This window comes from Gracilinanus agilis, chromosome 2 (genome assembly GCF_016433145.1).
Source record: "Gracilinanus agilis isolate LMUSP501 chromosome 2, AgileGrace, whole genome shotgun sequence".
Lineage (NCBI taxonomy): Eukaryota > Metazoa > Chordata > Mammalia > Didelphimorphia > Didelphidae > Gracilinanus > Gracilinanus agilis.
This window is the reverse complement of record NC_058131.1, coordinates 347,354,360-347,379,440: the sequence shown is the minus strand read 5'-3', so window position 1 is coordinate 347,379,440 and position 25,081 is coordinate 347,354,360. Positions and strand designations below refer to the sequence as shown.

Genomic DNA, 25,081 nt, shown 5'->3' with positions numbered 1-25,081 from the left:
TTCTCTGCTTATAGTTTGCCTGAGTTAAGGGGTACAAATATCCATGGCATCTCCCTACCATACCCATGCCATCTCCCTTCCATGCCCATGCCAACTTCACTTTCCATTAGTTCATATGTCTTCCCAGGTTTCTCTAAAACCATCCCCTATGCCTTTTTTTATACCACAAATGTATTCCATCACATTCACATACTATAATTTGGTCAGTCATTTCCCAATTGATGGGAAAACCCGCAGTTTGCTGCCACTGCAAAGAGAGCTACTATAAATATTTTTGTACATATGGGTCTTTTTCCTCTTTCTTTGATCTCTTTAGGATATAGATGTAGTCATGGTATTTCTGAGTCAAAAGGTATGCACAGTTTAATAGCTTTGGGAACATAGTTCCAAAATACTTTCCAGAATGGCTGGACCAGTTCACAGCTCTACCAACAGTGAATTAATGTGTCTTTTTTCCCATAGCACTTCAACCATTTGTCATTTTCCTTTTTTTTGTCATCTTTAGCAAACTGACAAGTATGAGGTGGAATCTCAGAGAAGTTTTAATTTACATTTTTCTATTTACTAGTGATTTAGAGCATTTTTCCATATGACTATTTATAGTTTGGATTTCTTCCTCTGAAACTGCCAATTCATATCCCTTTGACCATTTATCATTGGAAAATGGCCCTAATTCTTATAAATTTGAATAAGTTCCCTATATATATCTTGGAAATAAGACCTTTATCAGATAAACATACTACAAAAATGTTTTCCCCCATTTACCTACTTCTATTATAATTTTAGCTTCATTGGTTTTTGTTTATACAACTAGCTGGCACATATATAATGTTAGAGACCCTTTCCATGGCAATAAGATGTGAAAAAGAAGTTGATAGGCAAAAAAAGAAACAAAAGTATTGTTTCTTGCAGACGATATAATAATTTATTTAGGGAATCCTAGAGTCAATTAAAAACTAATTGAAATAGTTAACAACTTTAGTAAAGTTGCAGGACATGAAATAAACTGACACAGATCACTAGCATTTATGTGTGTTAGCAATAAAATTTAGCAGGAAGAGATAGGAAGAGAAACTCCATTTAAAATGAACACAGAAAATATAAAATACTTAAAGTGCATTTGCCAAGCCACATAGAGCTACTATGTGAACACAGTAACAAAATACTCTTTACACAAATAAAGATCTAAGTATTTGGAGAATATTAATTGCTTGCAGATAAACCGCGCCAATATAATAAAGTGAAGATACTACCTAATTTAATGTATTTATTCAAAGCCATATCAAACTACCAAATGAGGCTACTAGTGCCTTCCTCTCTGAAATTAACTTCCATCTATTCTGTAGATATCTTGTACATAAATATTTTCATGTTTTTCATCTCCATTAGAATGTACTCACATTTTATCTGAGGGCATAGACTTTTTTTTTTAGGAACTGTTTTTTTAAACCCTTACCTTCTGTCTTAGAATCCTTTGGACTCTAAGGTAAGAAGTATTGGTTCCAAGGAAGAAGAGAATTAAGGGCTAAGCAATTGGAGTTCTCCAGGGTCACATAGCTGGGAAGTGTCTGAGGTCAAATTTGAACCCAAGACCACTGGACTCCAGGCATGGAGTTCTATCCAATGAGCCACCCAGCTGCCCCCAAGGGCATGGACTTTTTTTTTTCCTTTGTATCCCTGGCACTTAACACAGTGCCTGGCACACAGTAAGTGCTTTAAAAATGCTTGGTACCAAATTGACCTGTAAATTTTTTCCATGTTCATTTGGTACTAATGAAACCATCCACCGACTTCACAAAGGTTCCTGGTGGGTAGAACACTCAGAAAGGGGGACCAGGGCCTGAGAGAAAAATGGGTGACAGGTTAAAGTCTAAGGGAAGGAGAGCATAAGGCGAGAAGAAAGACACCGAAACAAAGAAAGTTCCAACATGAAGTAGTCAAGCAGTGAGTTAGTTCTGGAGGAATAGAGTTTAACTGGAATTGGAGCTCTGGTGATGAAGAGCTTCTCTCTTAGACATACAATGTTTTTATTGGGGTAACCACAGAAAAGGGGAAGGGAGAATGGTAATCAAAGAAATGATCTGATACGTTAACATTATGGGGTAATCATCACAAGATACAAACTGACGGATCCAAAGACAATAGGTATAGCTAAAGCCCAGATCTCCAGTTCATAGGGCCTAAAAGGCATCTAAGCTTAGTTGTTAATTGTTATTGGCAAAACAAGTGGGCAGAGATAACTGGCCAGTCTTCCAGAGTGTAGCCTCAGAGAAGGGCTAGGAATTTGACGGGGTTAAGGTTCAATTAACTCAAGGTTACAGAAACCAATCATAAGAAATATCATAAGAGTCAGCTTTTTGAGTACCCCTAAAATATTATCAGGATTAATATATGCCTGGACTACTGCGGCTAACATTCCTAATTTTGAATATGTTGTTGAAAAAAAAAGAATGGCAGAATCCTATAAAAGTAGCATCCAAGAACACTAAATCTGGGGGCAGCTAAGTGGCTCAGTGGATTGAGAGTTAGGCCCAGAGATGGGAAGTCCTGGGTTCAAATATGATCTCAGACACTCTTTGGCTATATGACCTTGGGCAAGTCACTTAATACCCAGTGCCTAACCCTTACCTCTTCTGTCTCCGAACCAATATTTAGTATTGATTCTAAGACAGAAGGTGAAGATTAAAAAAAGGGGGGCTTTCAGCTTTAGCTATGCTGGGAGCATAGAGAGCATCAAAGAAGGGATGAGAATTTTTCTTAAGATGGTTAGGATGATAAAAGATTCAATTCAACAAAATGCAAAAAAAAAGAAAAGAAAAAGAAACACTTAATGTGTACAAGACACTCTCCTAGATGCTGATTTATCAAGAGATAGTTGAATTTGTACAACCCAGTGGAATTGTTTGTCCACTCTGGGAGTGTGGAGGGAAGAGGGAAGGGAAAGAAAATCAATCATGTAAACATGGAAAAATATTTTAAAATTAAAAAATATATAGTTGAGCTACTCAACTCAGTTTGCTTCTGCTTTCTCTGCCAAGGAGAATGATCTGTTGACTGGGAATGAAGGAACAAAAATGGTTTCTAAGAAATTGAAATACAAGCTAGATGAACAGGTGGCAAGAGAATATCCAGATGCCCTTAATGACATTAAATAATCAAGTAATGATGAGCTATAGGCTCTTACAAGGACAAGTCTGTTGCTTTATGGGATTGCTAGGCTGTCAGGAGAATGCCACAGACATAGCATAGGACTTCAGTAAAGAAAGCACACCTTTCAGTGTGAAAGGCTCAGTGGAATGAGAGCCAGATCTAAAGATGGGGGGGGGGGGGGAGGAGAAAGGGTCCTGGTTCAAATATGGTATCAGAGTCTTCCTAGCTGTGTGACCTTGGGCAAGTCACTTAACCTGAATTGCCTAGTCCTTACCACTCTTTTGCCTCGGAACTGATGCTTAGTATTAATTCTAAGACATATGGTAATGTTTTGTTTTGTTTTTTAAAAGATTTAACTGAACCTAAAAAGTGGTCATGAATGTGCCTATCTCAGTTTAGACAAGGGTCACCAGCAGAGTGCACTAGTGACTTGTTTTTGGCCTTGTGTCGTATAACATTGTTAGCACTGATATGGACAAAGGCAGAAATCATATATGCTCATCAAATTCACAGATGATACAAAACTTGTAGGGACAGAATCAGTATCCAAAAAGATCCCTGTTGGGCTAGACTAGAATATTTGTTTAAATATAGTCAAATGAAACTTAGTAGGCATAAATTTAAAGCCTTGTAATTGGATGTAAATAACTTCACAAGAAGGTGAGGTACTCCTAGTGTCAAAGTCCAAGAGAATAAGAACAGCAAGGAGGAAAATGAAGCATGGCCTGCTGGGCTTGTCCCCAAAATAGAGGTTGCCAGAAAGAACTTACAGAAGGGAGAAGGATGGAAAATCACTGGTCCAAAATATTGTAGATCAGAGGTGTCAAATGAGCTGATATCAGGCCACATATAAGTGCAGCTCAATCCAGATTAAAATGTCATTGGAAAATATTTAACAAAATAAATAAAAATAGTATTATGTCTTAAAACTAAATCAATATGCAGCCCATAGGGACCCTTATGTACAGATTAATGGCCTCATGTTTATTGTAGCTTTGATACGATTATTATAAAAGGTATTCCTGTTTATGCTTGGACGAAATGACTTCTGAGATCATTTCTGAGATTTTGTGATATTTTAGATGTCAGGTGACAATATGTACAAAGACCTGGTGTTGGGAAAAAGTAGAACCAATCTGAATAAAATGGAAGGTAAATTTTGAGAGCAGTGGGAAATATCATGAAAACTATTTTAAATGTGGGTATCCTCCAAACCTCTATCCCAGGTCCTATTCCCCTTTCAGTGAATTAAAAAAAAAAAAAAAAAACACCTTATCTTCCATCTTACAATCAATACTAAATATTGGTTCCAAGATAAAAAAGTGGTACAGGTTAGATATTTGGGGTTAAGTGATTTTCCCAGGGTCACACAGCTGGATCCCAGGGTCACACAACTCGGAACCTACCATCTCCACAACCAGCTCTCTCTCCACTGAGCTTCCTATGGACCCTAACACTAGCTGCTGCTTTCAGTGAATTCTTGAAAATTCCCATGGGTTCATTTATCATCTCTACATGGACATCTCAGATCTCTGTTACCTTGCTCTTATCTATTTTCTGAACCTGAGTTTCATGTCTCCACCTGAATGGCACCTCAAATTCGATGTGGTACAAACTGAAGCCATTTTTTTCCTTACACTTGTCCCTATTCTCAACTTTCTTGGTACCACCATCGACCTCCTAGGCATTCAGCCAAGAAGTCTTTTTTTGCCTTCTTCCTCTGTAAAGCTGATTGTCTCAGTTTTCATCTTTGTATTAGCCTTTCTTAACACAGTGTACTTCAGAGATCATTATGTATTCCTAGATACATACACAGCATAGCCTTTGTGAGCTACTATGGGTAAAGCTGAAAGCAAACCTTCTGGTGAGCAATTTGGACAGTTGCTAGGCTAGAATTTGAATGAATGAAAAAACAAATTAAGTATTTACTGTAAGTCAAGCACTGTCCTAAGCACTGAGGACTCAAAGAGAAAAGTAGACAAGGCAGGAGGGACCAGGATGATGAGGAAAGACAATGAGTAGACTGACAGCCCCCTTCAGTAATAATGGCAGAGTTGATTTAATCAGGGATACAGAATTGGAGGAGGGTGGGGGTGGGATTATGGAAAGACCATATGCCTAGGCAAATTGGCTAGGGAGGCAGTCAAGAATTTGTCTGGAGAAAAGGGAATGGGGTGAAGCATGGCCTTTGGGCCTTCCTTAAATATTGGTCTAGGAGAAATGGCATATATTTTGGAGATGAAAGAATTAAAACCTCCAGGGCCTGGTCAGTAAGTGGACAGCCAGGCTTTTGGTAAGATCTTCTAGATGATCCTGGGTTATTAACCCTGGATTACTGGAAACCTAAGAACAGCAAGAGCTTGGGCTGGAAGGTTGGATCACCTCTGGCCATTTGAGGACTTTAGCAAGGACCCATGAAAAAAGGTTGGTACTGAATTTGAACCACTCAATGGGGCAAGGATTCTGGTTCTGATTTTATAGTCTAAGATATTAAGGAATAATTCTAAAAAATTCATGATGAAAAATGCCACTACCTCAAAGAGAGAACTGATGGATTCTGAGTGCAAACTGAAGGAATTTTTTTTTCCACTTTACTTTTCTTGCCTTTTTTTCCTTTTTGGCAACACTGGCTAATCAGGAAATGTTTTACATGACTCCATATGTATAACTGGTACAATATTGTGTGCCTTCTCAGTGGATAGGGGGAGGTTTGAAGAGAGGGAGCTCAAAATTTTAAAACAATTATTATTAAAATATAAAGAAAACATTTAGCAAAATATTTAAATACAACAGAACACAGAAAAATGTTGAGGCTCAGGCTTCCAAGGAGACGAAGTGGCTTGCCCAACTACGTAGCAGTCACAGGAATGCATCCAGGTTTTCCTACCCCAATTTCTGGACTATTTCCATGACAGAAAGCTGGGCTGGGAGGGGGAGGCGACCCCAGAGCGCAGAGAACCACCCTAAGAGAGAGAAGCTCAGTTGGTTAAGTACTCTGAGGGGTCCGGAAGGGTGGGCTGGACGAGCATCTCCTGCGCTCGCGGATCGCCGGTGGAGTAGAAGATCCGAGGACTCAAGGGCACCGGTAGCAGGGAGAGCTGAGGGAGAGGGTACGAGGGGAGTCTCCAAGCTACCCAGGACACAAAGCTCCCTAAACAGAGACTGCGGGGGCGGGGGAGGAGTCAGCCACGAGACGCAAGCGCAGTAGCTTATGCTGGACTCGGCCTGGAGAACATTCGTCAGGGATGCAGTTTTCCCCTGCTCTTCTAACCTTCCCCAATTAATCGTCTTCTTAAGTTTCAACATCGTTATCTGTAAAATGAGAGGGACTGCCAAAATGCCTGTCCCCAAAATGACTTCCACTTCCAGCTCTCACTGTATAGACTAGGAATCTATTCCTTGCCAGGCCCCGTAACATACTCGCCATTCAGGCTAAGCCTGCGCAGTTCGACGGGTCAGCTAGGGCAAGGGGCGGAGGTCAGGGGTTAGGGATCCCAGTTCCGCCAGCTGAGGCGCAAGGAGGCAAAAGGGCGGGAATGGGGTAGAGAGGAGGGGAGACATTGAGAGGGGCGGGGCCTGGTCCAGTTCCATCTCCGGCCCTCCCCGGATGGGCCCCTATCCCCGAGGCCCTGAGGTGAGCAGAATCTGCCTGCAGGAGGGCACAGCCGCCGCGTGGATCCGCCGCTGAGGCTGCTGGGAGCGGGCACGGGCACGGGCACGGGCGCGGGTTGAGGTAGGACAGGGCAGGGCTGGGCAGGGTGGGGCGGAGCCGTGATTAACGGTCTGGACTGCATGAGAGGTAGCCGAGTAGGTAGGCGGCGTCCTCAGGCCAGGATACCCGTAGAGCCCCTGGGGGCTGCGAGGGACTGGTGTAAACTATGCCCGCCCCGCCTTGCGGGCCCCGAGGTCAAGGGTCATGGTTCATGGATTGCAACTTGCTAAGGATTGTAATGAGCATCTGCCCTCCTTACCCTCGATTTACAGAGGGAGGGAATGGAGGCCCAAAGATGTGTAGTAGTAAAAATGAATAAATATTCCTGATATTTTATGTTAAAGGATTTAATTATAACAAAAATGAGAGGGAAAGAGATTCGAGCAGAGCACAGAGCCAGAGACCCACACTTTAACCAAAATAAAGCCCAAAAAAAGCCCCGCAGTGTGGGTCTCAGCCACGTTTATCTCCTAAGTCTCTTTATGTCAAGTGAGGACTTACTTAAAAGGATGCTGGGAAAACGTAGCCCAGGTGTGACAAATTTTACACCTGCACAGATTTTACAGACCCACTCAGTAATGCACTGCTGGGCTTGGAACCTAAGTGGTGCAGGACAGGGCCACTGAACTTGGAATCAGGAAAATTAGACTTAAGATCCTGCCTCAGACATTTACTAGCCATTCGACCCTAGACAAGTTAATGTAACCTAGCCTCTAGCCTCAGTTTCCTCATCAGTAAAATGGGGATGATAAGAGGGTGGTGTTGTGAAGATAAAATATCAGTAAAGTACTTGATGAACCTTCAAAGGCTAAATAAATACTAGCTATCATTATTCCTGACTCCAAATTTAGAGTCCTATTCTTTACGCCACTCCTTTCTCCTGCCCAGGCTTTATTTTCCTTAATTCACATAAGAATGTTGAACTGCAGGATCTTGTCTTAGCAGATTTGTGTTTTGGTTTTGATAAAACTGGCTGGAAAGTTATTGTCCACCATATTCCTCAGAGCTGATTATAGAAAAAGTCATGCTGTAGATCCTTATTTGAGATGTGGGGCTAGGAGTATTAAGGGAAAAGTGCACTAGATTTGGGAGTCAGGAGTCCTGTTTGTAGACCTGGCTCTGGCTGTAACCAACCCTGTGAACAATGGCAAATTTAAGCTTCAGTTTCCTCCTCTATAAAATGGTGATGATAATATTTACTACTTAAATCCTAGGGCTGCTTTGAGAAAAACCCTGTAGACTCTTCAGCTGCCTAGAGCATTGTAATAGTCTTAATATTTAGTCTGGGTAAAGTTCAGACCTGACATTTAAGGGTCTCTACAATCTGGTACTACCCTACTTTTCCAGACTTATATTATTTCTCTCAGTACATTTTATGTTCCAATCAAACTAGATTACCTTCCCCAACACAGTCTGTATTTCTGCTTCTTTTGCTCAGGTTATTCCTGATGCCTTGCTACCCATTCTTTCAAGGCTAATGCAAATGCAAGCTCATTCATGAAATTTTCCCAGCTCACCCTCATCTTTAATGACCTTACCCCTGGAACCTCAAACAGCATTTTTCAACTTTATTGTACACTTGCATATTATTATGTATTAAAGAATAATAGCATTTAGAATTGATGTTAGAGATAATTTAGTTCTAATTCCTTATTTTAGATTTCTTTGTAACTTTCCCTGTCTGATTAATTGAGGGCATGAGTCATGTCCAAACTTTTGCAGGACACAGTTCCCTGCAACATTAAATGGTTAATAAATGTATGGTAGGTGAATGAGTGAGGCAAAAAGATCTCTTAAGAGGTTCTTGCCACAGACTGAGTGATAATGAGAGCTGGTACTAGCTAATGGCAATGGAATAGAGAAGGAAAGGACTGATGTGAGAGATGACAGGGGGAATCAACATGACTTTGTAACTGAATATGAGATATGAATGAGGGAGGGAGAAGAGTTAAAGATAATCTGGATTTTATCAAAAGGGTAAATGGGGGGTGCCAGAGACAGAACTAGTGGTATTCTTTTTTTTTTTTAACCCTTAACTTCTGTGTATTGACTCCTTGGTGGAAGGGTGGGCAATGGAGGCCAAGTGACTTGCCCAGGGTCACACAGCTGGGAAGTGTCTGAGGCCAGATTTGAACTTGGACCTCCTGTCTCTAGGCCTGGCTCTCAATCCACTGAGCTACCCAGCTGCCCCTGGAACTAGTGGTATTCTAAGGAAGAGTAAAATAGATGAAAAGATAGAGCTCAGCTGTGTACACGTTGAATTGGAGGTACTGGTAGGACATTTCATGTGGTGATTTTTTTGGAGCTCAGAAGAGAAGTTAGACCTTCTAGGACAGTAAGTTGCCCCACTTGAGATGGTACTTATTTTCCTTTCTTTTTTGGAATCTGCCAAGTCTGGGCAGATTTGACAGTTTTTCCCCTTTCTCTGCACTAATGGTCCCATTCTATCTTGTCTTCTTCATTTCTATCCTTGCCCCTTTATCTTCTCCATTCTCACATTTATTATCAGTCATTCCCTATTAACTACTTCCCTTCTGCCTATAAACATGCCTGTGTCTCCCCCTTTCTTTTTTTTTTAAACCCTTAACTTCTGTGTATTGGCTCCTAGGTGGAAGAGTGGTAAGAGTGGACAATGGGGATCAAGTGACTTGCCTAGGGTCACACAGCTGGGAAGTGTCTGAGGCCAGATTTGAACCTAGGACCTCCCATCTCTAGGCCTGACTCTCAATCCACTGAGCTACCCAGCTGCCTCCTGTCTCCCCCTTTCTTACAAAATCTTCTCTTGATCTGTCCATCTTTCTTATTATCCCATATCTATCTCTTCTGCCTTTTGTAGCTAAATTCCTTGAGACCATATACAACAGATGCTTCCATTCACTCTCCTTTCACTCAACTTTGTATGATCAAACTTACAACTTCATCCAAATAAAATTGCTCTCCACAGTGGCAGTAATCTCCTTTTTTTCAGTTCTCATTCTTCCTGACCTTTGTAGCCTTTGGCTATAAATGACTCTCTTCTGGATATTTTCATCCTTTTAGTTTTTCAGGGCACTGCTCTATCCTAGTTCTCTTCCTACTTATCTGAACCCTCATTGTTCTCCTCTGCTGAATGTTCATTTAGACTGAGTGTCCCCCCGGGGTTCTGGCCTTTTTTCTTCTGTCTCTCTCTACTATGTCATTTGGTGATATCATCAGTTTCCATGAATTCAGTTATCTCTATGCTGATGATTCTTAAATCTACTTATCTACTCCTGACCTTTCTGATGACTGTGTCTTGTATCCCCAACTACCTATTAACCATCTCAAACAATGTCCAGTTGACATTTTAAACTCAATATGTCCAAAACTGAACTCATTTTTTCCTTAAAACTTTGCCCCCTTTCCAGACTTACCTATTCCTGTCAGGGACACCACCATCCTCCCAGTTCCCCAAGTTCACAGCCCAGGTATCATTCTTGACTTCTCTCTATTGCTCATTCTACCATAACCAGTCAATCATCAAGGCCTTTTGACTTAACTTTTGTAACTTCTTTTATACATGCCCCCTTTCCTGCTCTGCCACTGATACCATCCTGGTGAAGGTTCTTGTCTCTTCATCCCTGTACTATTGCAGTAGTCTCCTAGTTTGTCTGCCAGACACAAGTCTCTCCCTACTCCAGTCCATCCTCCATTCAGCTGCCAAAGTAGCTTTGTTAAAGCACAGGGCTGATCATGTCTTCCTGCTACTCAGTAAACTCCAATGGCCATGTGTCTCTAGGATCAAAAACAAAATCCTCTGACATTCAGTCCTTTATAACCTACCCCCCTACACATACCACCTCTACCACCCTTTTACAAACACACCTACTTTTCAATTCAGTGACATAGCCACTTTGCTGTTCATCAAACAGTGCATCTCAGGGCATTTTTTCTAGCTGACCTCCATGCCTTCCTCATATTTGCCTCCTAGCTTCCCTCACTTCCTTCAGGTACCCACTAAAATGTCATATGCTACAGGAATCCTAAATTTTTCCTGAGGCCTCTTAATTTTAGTACCTTCCTTCTATTGATTATTTCCTATTTATCTTTTATAGAGAAGTTTACTCATAGTTATTTGCATATTTTTGCTCTCATTAAATTATGAGTTCTTCTAAGGCAGTAATGGCAAACCTTTTAGAGACCTTAAAGACTGAATGCTCAAACTGCAACCCTCATGCTGCATGTGAGCCACCTCCCTTATCTCAGATAAGGGAGAGAGGAAGTGCTCCCATTGGGCTACTGGGCAGAGGGGCAGGTTGTGTGAGAAATGTCCTCAGGTGAGAGTGGGGAGGGAGAAGGGAGCCTCCCCCTCCAGCATGCTCAGACACTCATACCTTAGGTCCCTAACATGGCTCTAGGCCCTAGGGTATGGGCTGTCTTTTGTCTTTTATTCCCTTTGCTTAGCTTAGTGTTTGGTTCATTAGGTGATTAGTAAATGCTTATCAATTGACTGAGTGGAGATATAAGTGCGGGAGTCCTATGCTTAAAGTAAGAGGTGAAGCTTTAAGAATTAATGAGATTGCAGAGAGACACACAGAGAGCAAGAAAAGAGGGCTAAGGATAAACTGCTGAGGAACATCATTAAATTATCTAAACATTTGGAATTAAGGATAGAAAAGAAGCAGATAGACAAAAAGATAACTTGTCTCTGAAACAGAGGGAGGAACATTCAGGAGGAAACAGGGTCAAAAACTATAAAGGTCAGAATGCCATTGAATTTGCTAAATAAGTCATTGGTGACTAGAGTTTTAGTAGAATGGTAGGAGACAGAAATCATATTTCAAGTTGCTGAGCAGATATAAAGTATTGACAACTATTTCAAGTCTAGCAGTGAAGGTGAAAAGAGATAGGATGGGAACTAGATAAACTAGCTCATGGGATCAAAGAAAGGCTTTTTTTTTTTTTTTGTATTGGAGTAACTGAGCATATTTCTAGGTAAATGGGAAGTGAGAAATTTAAAATATATGAGAGGAGGGATGACTACTGGAATAAGGTACTAGAAGAAGTGGGAAGAATTGGGGTCAAGGAAAGCTGTACACAAAGTGATTTATCTTAATGGAGGAAAAAAAGATACCTCTTCTGTCACCAGAGGGAAGGAAGAGAAAGGATAAATTGATATTTATTATTTGCTTCCTCTTTTTTTTATTCAAATATATTTTATTTTCCCAATTATATGTAATAATTTTCCACATTTTCCAAAATTGTAAGATCCAAATTGTCTCTCCACTTTCCTTCCCTTCCCCTTTTTAGAGATGATAATAAAGTTGATTAGGATTATATATATTATAATGCAAAACATACTTCCATATTGGTTATTGTTGTAAGGCAGTGGTTCCCAAGCTTTTTGGCCTACCGCCCCCTTTCCAGAAAAAAATATTACTTAGCCCCCTGGAAATTTTTTTTTTTTAATTTTAATAGCAATTAATAGGAAAGATAAATGCACCTGTGGCTATCACCGCTCTCCTGGATTGCTGCAGCACCCACCAGGGGGCGGTAGCACCCACTTTGGGAATCACTGTTGTAAGGGAATACTCATATAAAACCTAAACCCCAAAATAAAACTGTAAATAAATGAGTGTAGAAGATAGTATGCTCTGATTGGCTTTCTGTCCAATGGTTTTGGTGGATAGCATTCTTTGTCATGAATTGTTCTGGAACATTGTATTACTGAGAGTAGCTAAGTCTTTCACAGTCCATCATTCCATAATATTGCTGTTTCTGGGTTTGATGTTCTCCTGGTTCTGCTTATTTTACTCTGCATCAGTTAATGCAGATCTTTCTAGCTTTTTCTAAAATCACCCTATTAATCATTTTTTATAGAACAACAGTATCCTATCACCAATGTATACCACAATTTGTTCAGCCATTTTGTAAGGGAGAAAAAGGGGTTTTATGGGTTCAATATATTAAAGGTGGTTGCCAGAGGATTGAACTATTATCAATCCTCAATTAAGAATAATCTCAAATCAAAATTGACTTTTATGTAAATTTATTTACATGAGATAAGAGAGAGAGGAAGAAAATAAGAATCTATCTCACTGATAAGTCCAGATAGATCTTAACCCTCAGCCAAGGTTTAAAAGGCCTGAGGCCCTGAGGTGAATAGAGCAAACTCCACTCACAGAGTCTATAAAAGGAATGCTTTCTTGATCCTGCCATCCTCATATTTTTCCCTATAACTTCCACTCATTGTTCCTCTTAGATTACTTATCTAGTTGTAGAATTTTTCCCTATAACTTCCACTCATTGTTCCTCTTAGATTACTTATCTAGTTGTAGAATTCACTTCTTCTAGTACCTTATTCCAGTAGTCATCCCTCCTCTCATATATTTTAAATTTCCTGTTCCTATAATCATCTTCACCCTAACTCACATTTCTATAGTCCTACATTTAAGATTTAAGAGAATTTCTTCCCAAGGTAGGGAAGGGTAGAGATTATTAATATAACATAGATGAGGAAACAGAAGTTCAGATAGATTATATGGTCACAAAACTAGTGAATTTCCAAACTACTAAAAGAGATCTTAAAATTAATGCAAGTGAAGCCTCTCAATTTAAGGAGGAAACTAAAAGAGAATTGACTTGTTCACACATTAAGCTGTGGCAAAGCCAGAACTCTACTCCAGATCTCTTGGCTCCCATTTCAGGGCTCTTTTAAACTTTACTGCCTTCTCTATTGGGCCCATGACTGATGAGACTGAGGCCCATAGCCTACATTTGGCTCTACATGGCCCTCCTTTGGCATAGCTATTTTCCTAGGAGACTGAGCTGCCCCACTTATTTTTCACTCCCTTTTGGCCTCTGCCAAGAGTCTGGGTAGGTTTGACTGCCTTCTTCCTGTGCTCCTGTCCCACAGCCCAAGAAGAAATCAGAGCAATGTACTCATGATGATAAAACCTGCCAAAGAGTAAGCAGAATAGACATGTGCTTCCTGCTACAGAAAGACAAGACTCTCTGGCCTGGTATCCAGTCCTCAAATGGAGGCAAGAGACCAAGGGCACAACATGAAGCCCCAGCCTCTGAATATGGTGCTGGAGAAGCAGATCCTGGCACTGCAGCAGCAGATGGCCGAGAACCAGGCTGCTTCCTGGCACAAGCTGAAGATCTCCCAGGAGGCCCAGCAGAGACAAGCAGTACTTGTGAGAAAGCTGCAAGCCAAAGTAAAGTAGCTATTCTGTGGAGGATTGGGGGAGAAGTGAGGAGGAAGAGAGATACCTGAGGGATTGAGGGTGATAGGCGGCCAGTAGCTTCAAGTAGGATTGTCTGATGAGATGAAAAAATATTTAGAAATGTGAGCCTATGTTTCTTTCATCTGCAGAATAAGAACTCTGCTCTGTTTCTGAATATCAAAAATATCTCTTAAGGATCTAGACAGATACTCTAACCTAATATTGTCTTAATCCACTCTAATAACAATAGGTCACATAGTCTTCTAAAGGTTTGCTGGGGAGTCACATTTAGTGCCAACAGTGTCCAATAATTGTGGCCTGGGACTCTTTCCCTAGGTACTACAGTACCGGAACTGGTGTCAGGAGCTGGAGAAGAGACTGGAGGACATGGGGGTAAGTGGACATGATCTCTGAGTATCCATGCTATCTTTTCCCTGGACATTCAGTGAATTGATGTTACCTGAAATATGGGGAGGCCATACCTGTGCCTGAGTACACTCATTCCTTTGCTGCTAACCACCCCACTGGTCCCCAATTCTGTGCTGGCCCTTATTTTCTGCCTGGATTCTGGCCTTTGATGAGGAAATGATCAGCATCAATCCCTCCTCCTTTTACCTCTTGGACCACGATCACATAGGTCTCTTCATGGGACACTCTCCCCACCACCCCCCACATCAGCTACCTCCAACCATAGGACTTCTAGCACCTGTAGCCCATGGAGATTGCTTTCCTCTCTGCCTGCCAAGCAGAAACCTGTGAAACAGTAGTGAAGGAATGAATTTGTTCTCCCACAGGTGCCAGTGCTGGCTGAGCACTGTGGGTTTATGTATGTGTGTGTGTTTATGAGCACTTCTCATGAATTTCATGTGCTAGCAATGAGGACAGGATAACATGTTTGTGCCTAAGGGCACCTGTCACATGTGTGAGAGTTGGCTTTCATGGGACCTGTGAGGGATGTTCCTGTGTCTTACGGAAAAAATATCTTTATAGAGTGAACCTCACTAAGGAATAAAGAGGTCTGTGAATCTTTCTGGACAATAAGGATATTAGGGTTAAGATTATGATCTATAAAAAGAAACTGGCAGATATAGGGAAGAAATCAGTGGGAAGTAGAGGGTTTGGCCTGACTGTGATGATCTGATTAGAGGTAAATACTTTTTTGTGTGTGTGTCTGGTTAAGGGACCTATGCCAAAGAGGTGGGCAAGTACTGAGGAGCCCAGACTGGAGCAGCTGCTGATCCGGCTGGAGGAAGAGCATCAGAGGTGATGATCCCAAGTTCCTCAGTGTGGACATTAGGTGGCCAAATAGATAAGGTTATTCTCAATAAGCCAGGGGCCTTTGGATTTAGCTACCATATCTCAGATTCCTGACAAGACAGAACCAGTATCTACCATAAGGGGGTAGAGAATTGGACCACACTTTATTTTTTCTATTTTTATCCTTACCCTGAATCAGGTCTGAAGGTTTGGTGAAAATGAACACGGAGCTTCAGGAACACCTGGAGGAAGCTGATGTTGTGAACAAGGCCCTTCAGGAGGATGTGGGGAAGTTAACAGTGGACTGGAGCCAAGCTCAGGATGAGCTGGCAAGACGGCAGAGTGACTGGCAAATGGAGAGGGAGGTAGGGTGTGCAGGGAGCCTGGGCAGCCCAGCCATTTAAGGACAAGGAGTTTCATATCCTTATAGGAGGATTCCTGGTCCAGAGACAGGGCTAGAAAGGGTTAACTTTGGGGATTCATCTGAGAACTGGGTTGTCAGTGCTAAGTGCCTCCTTGGGGCATCAACTCAGTTCTCTATCAGGATGACTTATTCAGACTAGAAACTCATTGGTAAATGGTGTAACACCAAGTGATTCCTCCATGGGTTTTGCCTACCTCTGGGGGGCCTTATTGGGACTGGAAGTTTTCTGACACCATTAGCCTGGATGATGAGGTAGAGGAAAGTGAGTCGAAACAGGTTCTCTACTTCCTGGACTGGCAGTGGTGATCTCTGACCTTTAGGTTGACCTTAGTTTCCAAACATTCAGTTCTTCAAGGGCTACCTGAAAGGGGAACATGGCCGCCTTCTCAGCCTGTGGCGGGAGGTGGTGACCTTCCGACGCCACTTCCTGGAAATGAAGACAGCCACTGACAGGTCAGTGAGGAGAGGGGAATGGGAGAACCTGAAACTTTAACTGGGAATGAACAGGAGTTTATTCTCTTCTTCCCTCCTAATCTCCATTAGGATGGGGTTTGAAGCACAGAAGTGAGTGGGGAAAGTAAAAAAGGAGGTCAGATAATATGCATGGGGCTGTGTATAGCAATGAGACATTGAGGAGAACTGTCTGACCAGAGCAGAGGGGATATGCTGGGGAATAATGTTGGAAATATGTTGGGGAAATTGATCCTCCAGATTAGGGGTTGGCAACCTTTTTGGCCATGAGAGCCATAAACGCCACATTTTTTAAAATGTAATTTCGTGAGAGCCGTACAGTGCTCACAGTGCGCGCTCCTGTAACAGCACCTGAAAAAAAAATGGACTTTATGGCTCCTGCAGAAAGAGCCATATGTTGCCGAGCCCTGCTCCAGATGATTCCCTCTGGAGACAGGATCCTCAGAGTTAGATGGGCTTTCTTATATCACACCTTTTACCAGTCCCTTCTAAAGTCTTTTGTGTTTCCTTAGGGATCTGGCTGAGCTAAAGGCTGAACAAGTGAAGATTTCTGGTTCCCTCCTGACCAGCTGCCTGCACCTGAGCTTAAAATTACAGTCCCAGGAAGCTCAGGGGTCAGGGAGACTGGCTGGCAATGAGCAGGTGCATCTACAACTAGTAGCCAAAACCCAGGAGTTGGAGAAGGAAATACACAAAAGAAGCGAAGAACTTATACTCCTGAAGGCCAGGGGGAACATGGAGAAGACAGAACTTCAGGATAGGTGAGATAATAGGGATCTTATTAAAGGCAAAGCAAGCAACTCTCCAAGGATTTGGATGTTGATGCCAATTAGGTGGAGGATAACTCAGAGTCTTCCTGTCTTCATTGGAGGAAAGGAAGTTAATCAGTAAGCATTTATTAAACACCTACTATATGCCAGCCACTGTGCTAGATGTAGGGGATGCAAAGGTGACACACCCTACCCTTGAAGACCTGTCTACCAGAGGAGGCATGTACACATATAGATAAGTATATATAAAAGAGAAATCAGCTAATTTCCGGAAGAAGGTACTAGCAACTGGAGAGATCGTGAAAGGCTTCATGTAAAAGGTGACACTTGAGCTAAGCCTTAAAGGGAAAAAGGCAGAGGTGGGGAAGGAGTATATTCCAGGCAAAGGAGACACCAATTGAGCTTAAAAACACACAATAGAAAAAATGCAATGTCACATATGAGGAACATTGAGAAAGCCAGCTTGTCTAAACTATAGTGTGTATGAAGAGAGTAATGTGTGATAAGACTGGATTGGTAGTTGAGGGCCAGGTCATGTCAGGTTTTAAATGCCAAACAAAGGGCAAAACAAATATATTTGATCCTAGGGAAATAGAAGCCATTGGAACTTCATTGAGCAGGGTAGTAATGTAGTATGTATGACCTTTGCTTTAGAAAAATCACTTTGTAGCTGTGTGAAGGACAGATTGAAGTAGGGAAATACTTGAGACAGGGAACCCACTTAGGAAGATATTGCAATAGTCCAGGTGAAAGAGAGGTAATGAGGTTCTGAAGTAGGGTGATGATTTTATGAATGGAGAAAGAGGGACAAGATTGGGAACTACTTGGGGTGATTGGAAGGATGGTGGTGCACTTGACAGAAATAGGTTTGAAAAAGGAGCAGGGTTAGGGAAAAAGTTTATGAGTTCTCTTTTGAACCTGTTGAGTTGGAGATGCCTACATGACATCCAGTTTGAAATGCCCAGTAGGCATTTGGTGATATGGATTCAGAACTTAGGGAAAAACTACAGCTAGACGTTTAGATGTAGATGTCATCTGCAGAGAGATGATGATTGAATCCATTGAAGTTTTAATAAGATCAGTAAGATAGTATATATAGAGAAATAGGGCCCAGGGCAGAGCCTCAGGGATATTTGCAATTAATGGTTAGGACATGAATGAAGATCTAGCAAAGGAGACTAAGGAGCAGTCAGTCACACAGGGAGGAGAACAAGGAGAGGGCATTGTTTAAAAAAAACACATGACAAAAGAGTATCCAAGAGAAGAGATGGTCTACAGTGTCAAATGCTACAGAGAGGTCAAAAAAAAAGAATGGGATGGAGTTGGGGAAGGAAAGATCATATTATTGGTAATTTTAGACCAATTACTTTTTTTTTTTTTAACCCTTACCTTCCATCTTAGAATCAATACTGCGTATTGATTCAGAGGCAGAAGGGTGGTAAGGGCTAAGCAATGAAGGTTAAGTGACTTGGCCAGGGTCACCCAGCTAGGAAGTGTCTGAGCTCAGATTTGAACCTAGGACCTCCCATCTCTAGGCCTGGCTCTCAATCCACTGAGCCACCCAGCTGTACCCAACCAGTGTCTTTCAGTTGAATGATGAAGCCAGATTACAAATAATTGAGAATAGAAAAAGTGAAGGTAATGAGTATAATAGGCAGCTGTTTCTAGGAAATTTGGCTGAGAACAGGAGGGAAAATATAGGCAAATAATTTGAAAAGATGGAATGGTAAAACCTAGAGAAATTTTTTTTTTTTAAGGATTGTGGGGAGACTTAGATATGTTTATAGACAGAAGGGTATTGCTGTTTATAGTCAGTATATTGGGAAGGATTTGCTAGAGAAGATGGGAAGGGAAGAGACCAAGGGTACCTGTAGCAGATAAGGGACACATCTTCATTAGAGATTAGAATAAAGGAAGTTAAGAAATATCAAGAGGTTGTGAGATACCAGTTAGAAGGTGCCATTGAAAATTATAGTTGTGGCATATCTTTGTTTCTTTCTAAGGATTTTTTCCCCATTTTAGATTTCCTTCCTGGCAACTTAGCTCTTCTAGATTAGCTGTTGGAATAGTAATAGGGTATTTGAAAATCCCATGGAATCTTGAAGGGGTCACAGAGTTAGTAAAAGTTATGGCTTTGACAGATTCTTATGAGATGTGCCATTAGAGCATTTCAGTGTCATAAGTCAGAAGAATGACAGGCAAAGGCTATGATAAACCTTCCTACACTGATTCTTTGGTCCCTTTCTTCTTTGTTGCATATGTAACAACATCTCCCTGTCAGAGATAAAAACATACCAGCTGTTGACTTAACAGTTGAAAATTCCCTGGAGAGAAAAAGGGCAGATGGTCTTTCAGTATGGGTATTAAAGGAGAAAACAAATGGAACCATTTAGGATTCTAAGGTGTCATATTCAACCCAGGAAAGGGCCTATGAGTCTTCCCGGACTATTTTCTGAAGTTATTGGCCCATTGTGCTGGCACAGTCAAAAATCTTAACTAGAATATCATCTAGAAAGGCATTAGAAACAACACAAAACTATGATGTATCCACATTGGAAATATTAGATTCTCATCATCACACTTTTAATACATTGGGAAGCTGAAGAGAATCCACAGAAAGCCAACTGAAATAAAAAAGATGAGAAAGTTGCTAATTGAGGACAGACTAAAAAGATCTGAAAAGATAGAATGGGAAATGTATGTATGATCAAAGTTTCAAAAGTAATGATAGGAACAGAAAGGGTAAACCCAGAGAAGGGCTTTCAGTGTGCCAGAGCTATAGGAAAAACTGATGACTGAATTGAGGAGTAATAAAAGGAAGTTTTATTTTATAAAATAGGTGGTTGAACCTTTAAAATGATACAGGCTAAAAATACAAATGACTTCAAAAAGGATAAACTCATTAACAGTAAATTTATAATGGGAGGATCAGAAAAACAAAAATACTTGAGGATGTCTCTAACTTTAAAGTTGACACAATAACCATAAACTATATGATAATAGGTGGCCTTGTTAGAGACAAAATTTTAGGCTATAGGGATCATGAAACTGTCCTATTGTGGCAATTCTAATGTTCTTATTGGCTCCAGGGTACTTGACATCAAGATTAACCTGGGCCTGGAGAGCTCCCAGCCAGAGCTTTCCTTCCACCTTTCAAGCCCCAAAGCAAGTGTTCCAGCCTTGAGTTGTGGTAAATTTGTGCATGTGTTCTGAATTGCTTTTGGTTTCAACCCAGTTCTAGGCATTAGCATTGTGTGATCCTGAAGGAGCACAGAGAGAGAGGGTTCTGGGAGCACCAGAGATATGTAGTGGGAGAGTGCTTTTGGGTGTTCTCTTCTCAGCAGTGTGCTGACCATTCTACAGTAATGCTGTGCCCTTCCCCGCAGGGTGACTGAACTCTCTGCCTTGCTGGCTCAGAGTAAAAAACAAAATGAGGAGCAGGAGAAGATGCTGAAGGCTCTGAAGGACACCATGGATATCCTGGTATGTAGTCATTTTTTCTGGAAGAAGTTGGAGGTGAAGGGCTCTGGTTCCCCTTTTGTGTAACCAAGCCAATGTAGTAAATATCAGTAAGTACCCAGTTGAAGGATTTAGTGAAATCCCTCAGTTTAGACGAAGAATCAAATTCGCCGAAACCTGAAGATCCTCAGCACAACTCTGATAAAACACATTTAGTGTGTTCCCTTGGCAGAATGAGGCCAACTTACATTTTCAAAGGAAAATCAACTAAAGAAAAAGGTAGCTGGGATATTGAATGGTCTGGAAATTATGTCACATGAAAAACAGTTGTAGAAAGTAGAATGTATTGCCTGGATAAAAAACACTTGAGGAGGGATGAGATAGCTGGCTTTAAGTATCTGAAGGACTGTCACTTGATAGGAAAAGGTTTATTTTGTGTTCCAGGGAACAGATCAAAGCATAGAAAAATCTGGCTTACTCTGAGTACTTTTTTTTTTTTTACTTTTTTTTTTTTTATTTTAAACCCTTAACTTCTGTGTATTGACTTATAGGTGGAAGAGTGGTAAGGGTAGGCAATGGGGGTCAAGTGACTTGCCCAGGGTCACACAGCTGGGAAGTGTCTGAGGCCAGATTTGAACCTAGGACCTCTGGTCTCTAGGCTTGGCTCTCAACCCACTGAGCTACCCAGCTGCCCCCCACTCTGAGTACTTTTTGACAGAGCTTTCTAGTAATAGAATGGACTGGTAATGATTTTCCCATCACTAGGTATTTTAGAGACTAGATGACTTCTATGAGGCCTGATTTATTGGAGATTTCTATAGAGATGAGAAATTAGATTACTTGACCACTAAATCCCTTTTGACTTTAAGACTTAATGCTTCCAAGCAGAACTTTAACCCCCTAATCAGTCTTTCCTCTGATTATGCTATAGCTTTCGAGGAACTAGACCTATTTTGATCCTCTTGGATCTTTAAGTACTCATTAGCATTGACACAAGTGAAGGAACAAGAGGAGAAATCTCTTTTTAAGTGTTTTCTCTAACCTCAAGATTTTTTGGCTCAATAATTGATCTCAAGCACCAGTTTACTGCTCTAGGACAGTTCTTGTCTCTTGTCTGGGCCCATTTAGGCACTGTTGGTGACCAGGGTGGAGGTGAGATTAGGTAAATAGCTTTAAAGTTAAATATAAAGGTAAGAAAAACAACAAACTGGGAGAGCATTTTTATAACAAAACTCTCTGACAAAGGTTTAATTCCCCAAATACATAAGGAACTAAGTCAAATTTACAAAAAAATCAAGCCATTCCCCAATCGACAAATGGTCAAGGGACATGAATAGGTATGATGAAATCAAAACTATCAAAAAGCACGTGAAAAGTGTTCTAAATCCCTCCTGATGAGAGAAACGCAAATTAAAACAACTCTGTGGTACCACCATACACCTAGCAGACTGGCCAATATGGCAGAAAAGGAAAGTGATAAATATTGGAGGGGATGTGGCAAAATTGGGACACTAATACACTGCTGGTGGAGTTGTGAATTGGTCCAACCATTCTGGAAGGTAATTTAGAATTATGCCCAAAGGACTTTAAAAGATTGCCTGCCCTTTGATCCAGCTGTACCACTGCTGGGTTTGTACCCCAAAGAGATAGTAAGGAAAAAGACCTGTACAAAAATATTTATAGTGGTGATGGAATACTATTGTGCTAAAAGGAATAATAAACTGGAGGAATTCCATGTGAACTGGAACGACCTCCAGGATTTGATGCAGAGAGAAAGGAGCAGAACCAGGGGAACATTGTACACAGAGAATGATACACCGTGGCACAATCAAATGTAATAGATTTTTCTACTAGCAGCAATGCAATGATCCAGGACAATCTTGAGGAACTTATGAGAAAGAATGCTATCCACATCTAGAGAAAGGACTGTGGGAACAGAAATGCAGAAGAAAAACATATGATGGATCATGTAGTTTGATAGGGATATGATTAGGGTTTTGACATTAAAAGATCACTTTATTGCAAATGTGAATAACATGGAAATAAGTTTTGAACAATGATACATATATAACCCAGTGGAACTGCTTGTCAGCTGTGGGAGCGGGGAGGAAAGGGTCGGGAGGGGAATCATGAATCATGTAACCATGGGAAAATATTCTAAATAAAAAAAGGAAGAAAAAAAGAAAAAATAAAGGTAGCATAGTAGTTAGAGATCGACAAATCAAGGTTAGGTAAGAAATCTATAAGTACGGTACATATTCTCAGACTTTTTCAGTGTATTGATCACTTATACCAATTTTTTTCTTCTTTTTTTGCCTTTAAAAAATATCACTTATATAAGATAGCACTTTGGAAGTGAGAGGGTGAGGTATACTAGTGAAAAATATGATTGTATTTAAAAAATCAACAAAAACTATTTTAAAAATATTTGAAGTATTTACCTCATAGAATTTTTGTGGGGGTCAAGTGAGATAGTTTGTAGAGCACTTTGCCAAGTTTAAAATACTATGTACATACTGGCTATTTAAAGGCAATAAGACTTATTTAAAATCAATTTGTGGCTAGGAATATATCCTCAGTTTGCAAGTCCTCAGCTCATGTCTATACTCCATTCCCTATTTAGGAGACAAATCGATCAGAATTAATGGAACATGAGGCATCTCTCTCCAGAAATGCTCAGAAAGAGAAGTTGTCTCTACAGCAAGTGATCAAGGACATAACCCAGGTATGGGGAAGCCAGAGATACCTCCTTTGGGTAACAAAGACTAACTATCATCTACCTCCCCAGGCATTTCTCTCCTATTCCTGGCTTTCTTCTCATACTCCAAAGAAATTCATCAGTTTAAGCTTAGGACTTAATGGGCAAATGAAAGACTATGAGATAGAAACGTGAAAGGAATAACTAAGCATTAGTGGTCATTTTAAGGAACAAGAAAAGGTGAAGGTGGTGCCTATCCAATGAGGTCTCCCTTTCTCCTCCTTCACTGGTTGTATGTTTGGGGTCAGATTAGGTTACTATGTAAGGGAAAGTCATGTTGTTCACTTTTCCTTTATTGTCTACAGGGAGCTTTTCATTGATGATTCATCAATATGTATCCCTTTGATACTTTGGATTTTAGGTTGGTGGTAGGTTTAGGGAGAAAATGATGGAATCTTATCTTACCCTGTCTTTTAGGATAAGGGATCACTAATACATTTCATAATGGAATTATATCCCCTTCCCTTCAAAATCTCAACACATTAAAAAGATGAATTGAATCTAACAATGAAATTCAGCAGAAATAAACATATGATCTTATAGTTAGGCCCCAAAAGTCAAGGGCAAAAGATTAGAATGGGGAAAGACCTCTTTAAACAACAATTAACATGAAAAGGGCCTGATTGATACATTTTTTCAAATCAATTGCAATTTCATTAAAAGTCAATAATGTCAGGGAGCTAGGTGACACAATTGAATAGAGCACCAGGCCTGAAGTCAGGAGGACCTGTATTGAAATCTGACCTCAATATGTCTTAGCTTTGAGACCATGGGCAAGTTACTTAACCCCAATTGCTTAGCTCTTACCACTCTTCTACCTTAGAATAGGTAGGATAGAAGGTAACAGTTGTTTTTTTAAAAAAGATCAGTAATGTGCCACAGCAGCCAAAAAGTGTTATTCTGTCATAGACTGCATTAGTGAAATAATATCTAGAAGGGAAGCACTATTCCCATCATACTCTGGAATGCAGAAGTCCAACCATATCTGAATTATATCTTTGTATCTAGTTCTAGTTAACATATTTCAGGAAGGACATTAAAAAACTAAAGTTTGTCCAGAAGAGATGAACAAAAAATAGTATATATAAGCCTATATTGAAGTAACTGAAGATGTTTCGCCTGTAAAAGAGAAGACTAAGGGGAGACATGATAATTGTCTTCAAAAGTAAAGAGCTGCAAGGGGCATTAATTTGACTTGTTCTAAGTAATTCAAGAGATGAAATTTAAGGCTAGCAGTTAGAAATTAGAGGGAACCAAATTTCAGCTCCCTAGAACAGTGATGGCAAACCTTTTGGAGATGGAGTGCCATATCCTATCCCTATCCCCAGACCGAGTTCTGTGTCCCACCATCCTCCCCTTACCCAACACAGGAAAGGAAGAAAGCACTCCCATTGGGCTGCTAGGTGAAGGGGCAGGTAAAGAATGTCTTCAGTGAGTGTAGACAGGAGAAGGGAAGTGGCTCGAGTGCTCTGCTCTCCTCCAGCTCTGCTGCCTATGAGCTGCCCACTTTACCCACTGTATACTCCTATTGGTTGCTGGGCAGAAGGGTGGAGGATGTGAAAATATGTCATCAGGCATGGTGGAGATAGGGAGGGGAGCAGCTTCACTTGAATCCCTCTGCCTTTCTAGAAACGAACTCTGGCACGTGCCCACAGAGAACATTCTGCATACCATCTCTGGCACCCATGCCATAGGTTCACCATCACTGCCCTAGAAAAAATAATCTTGTAATGGTTCATTCTCTGTTGACATTAATGAGCTCTAATGAGCTATGCTGTGAGACATATTCTCCATTAATGGAGATGTTCAGGCAAAAATTAGAGTAGATGTGTAAGGATGGTGAAGGGCTTTGAGCCATATCATATGAAGCCTGGTTGAAAGAATTGGATGTGT

At 40.8% G+C, this 25,081-nt stretch overlaps 1 protein-coding gene across 1 annotated transcript in view; it reads left to right on the top strand.

Annotated features, from left to right (window-relative positions):
• The first annotated feature begins 13,857 nt into the window (after positions 1 to 13,857).
• Positions 13,858 to 25,081, top strand: part of CEP250 (centrosomal protein 250) — a 39,820-nt gene continuing 28,596 nt past the window's right edge. The window contains exons 1-8 of the mRNA XM_044664363.1: positions 13,858 to 14,040; positions 14,386 to 14,442; positions 15,230 to 15,312; positions 15,506 to 15,671; positions 16,077 to 16,183; positions 16,714 to 16,962; positions 20,358 to 20,454; positions 23,054 to 23,155. Of these exons, the coding sequence (XP_044520298.1) occupies positions 13,858 to 14,040; positions 14,386 to 14,442; positions 15,230 to 15,312; positions 15,506 to 15,671; positions 16,077 to 16,183; positions 16,714 to 16,962; positions 20,358 to 20,454; positions 23,054 to 23,155 (1,044 nt within the window). The remainder of the gene's footprint in view (positions 14,041 to 14,385; positions 14,443 to 15,229; positions 15,313 to 15,505; positions 15,672 to 16,076; positions 16,184 to 16,713; positions 16,963 to 20,357; positions 20,455 to 23,053; positions 23,156 to 25,081) is intronic.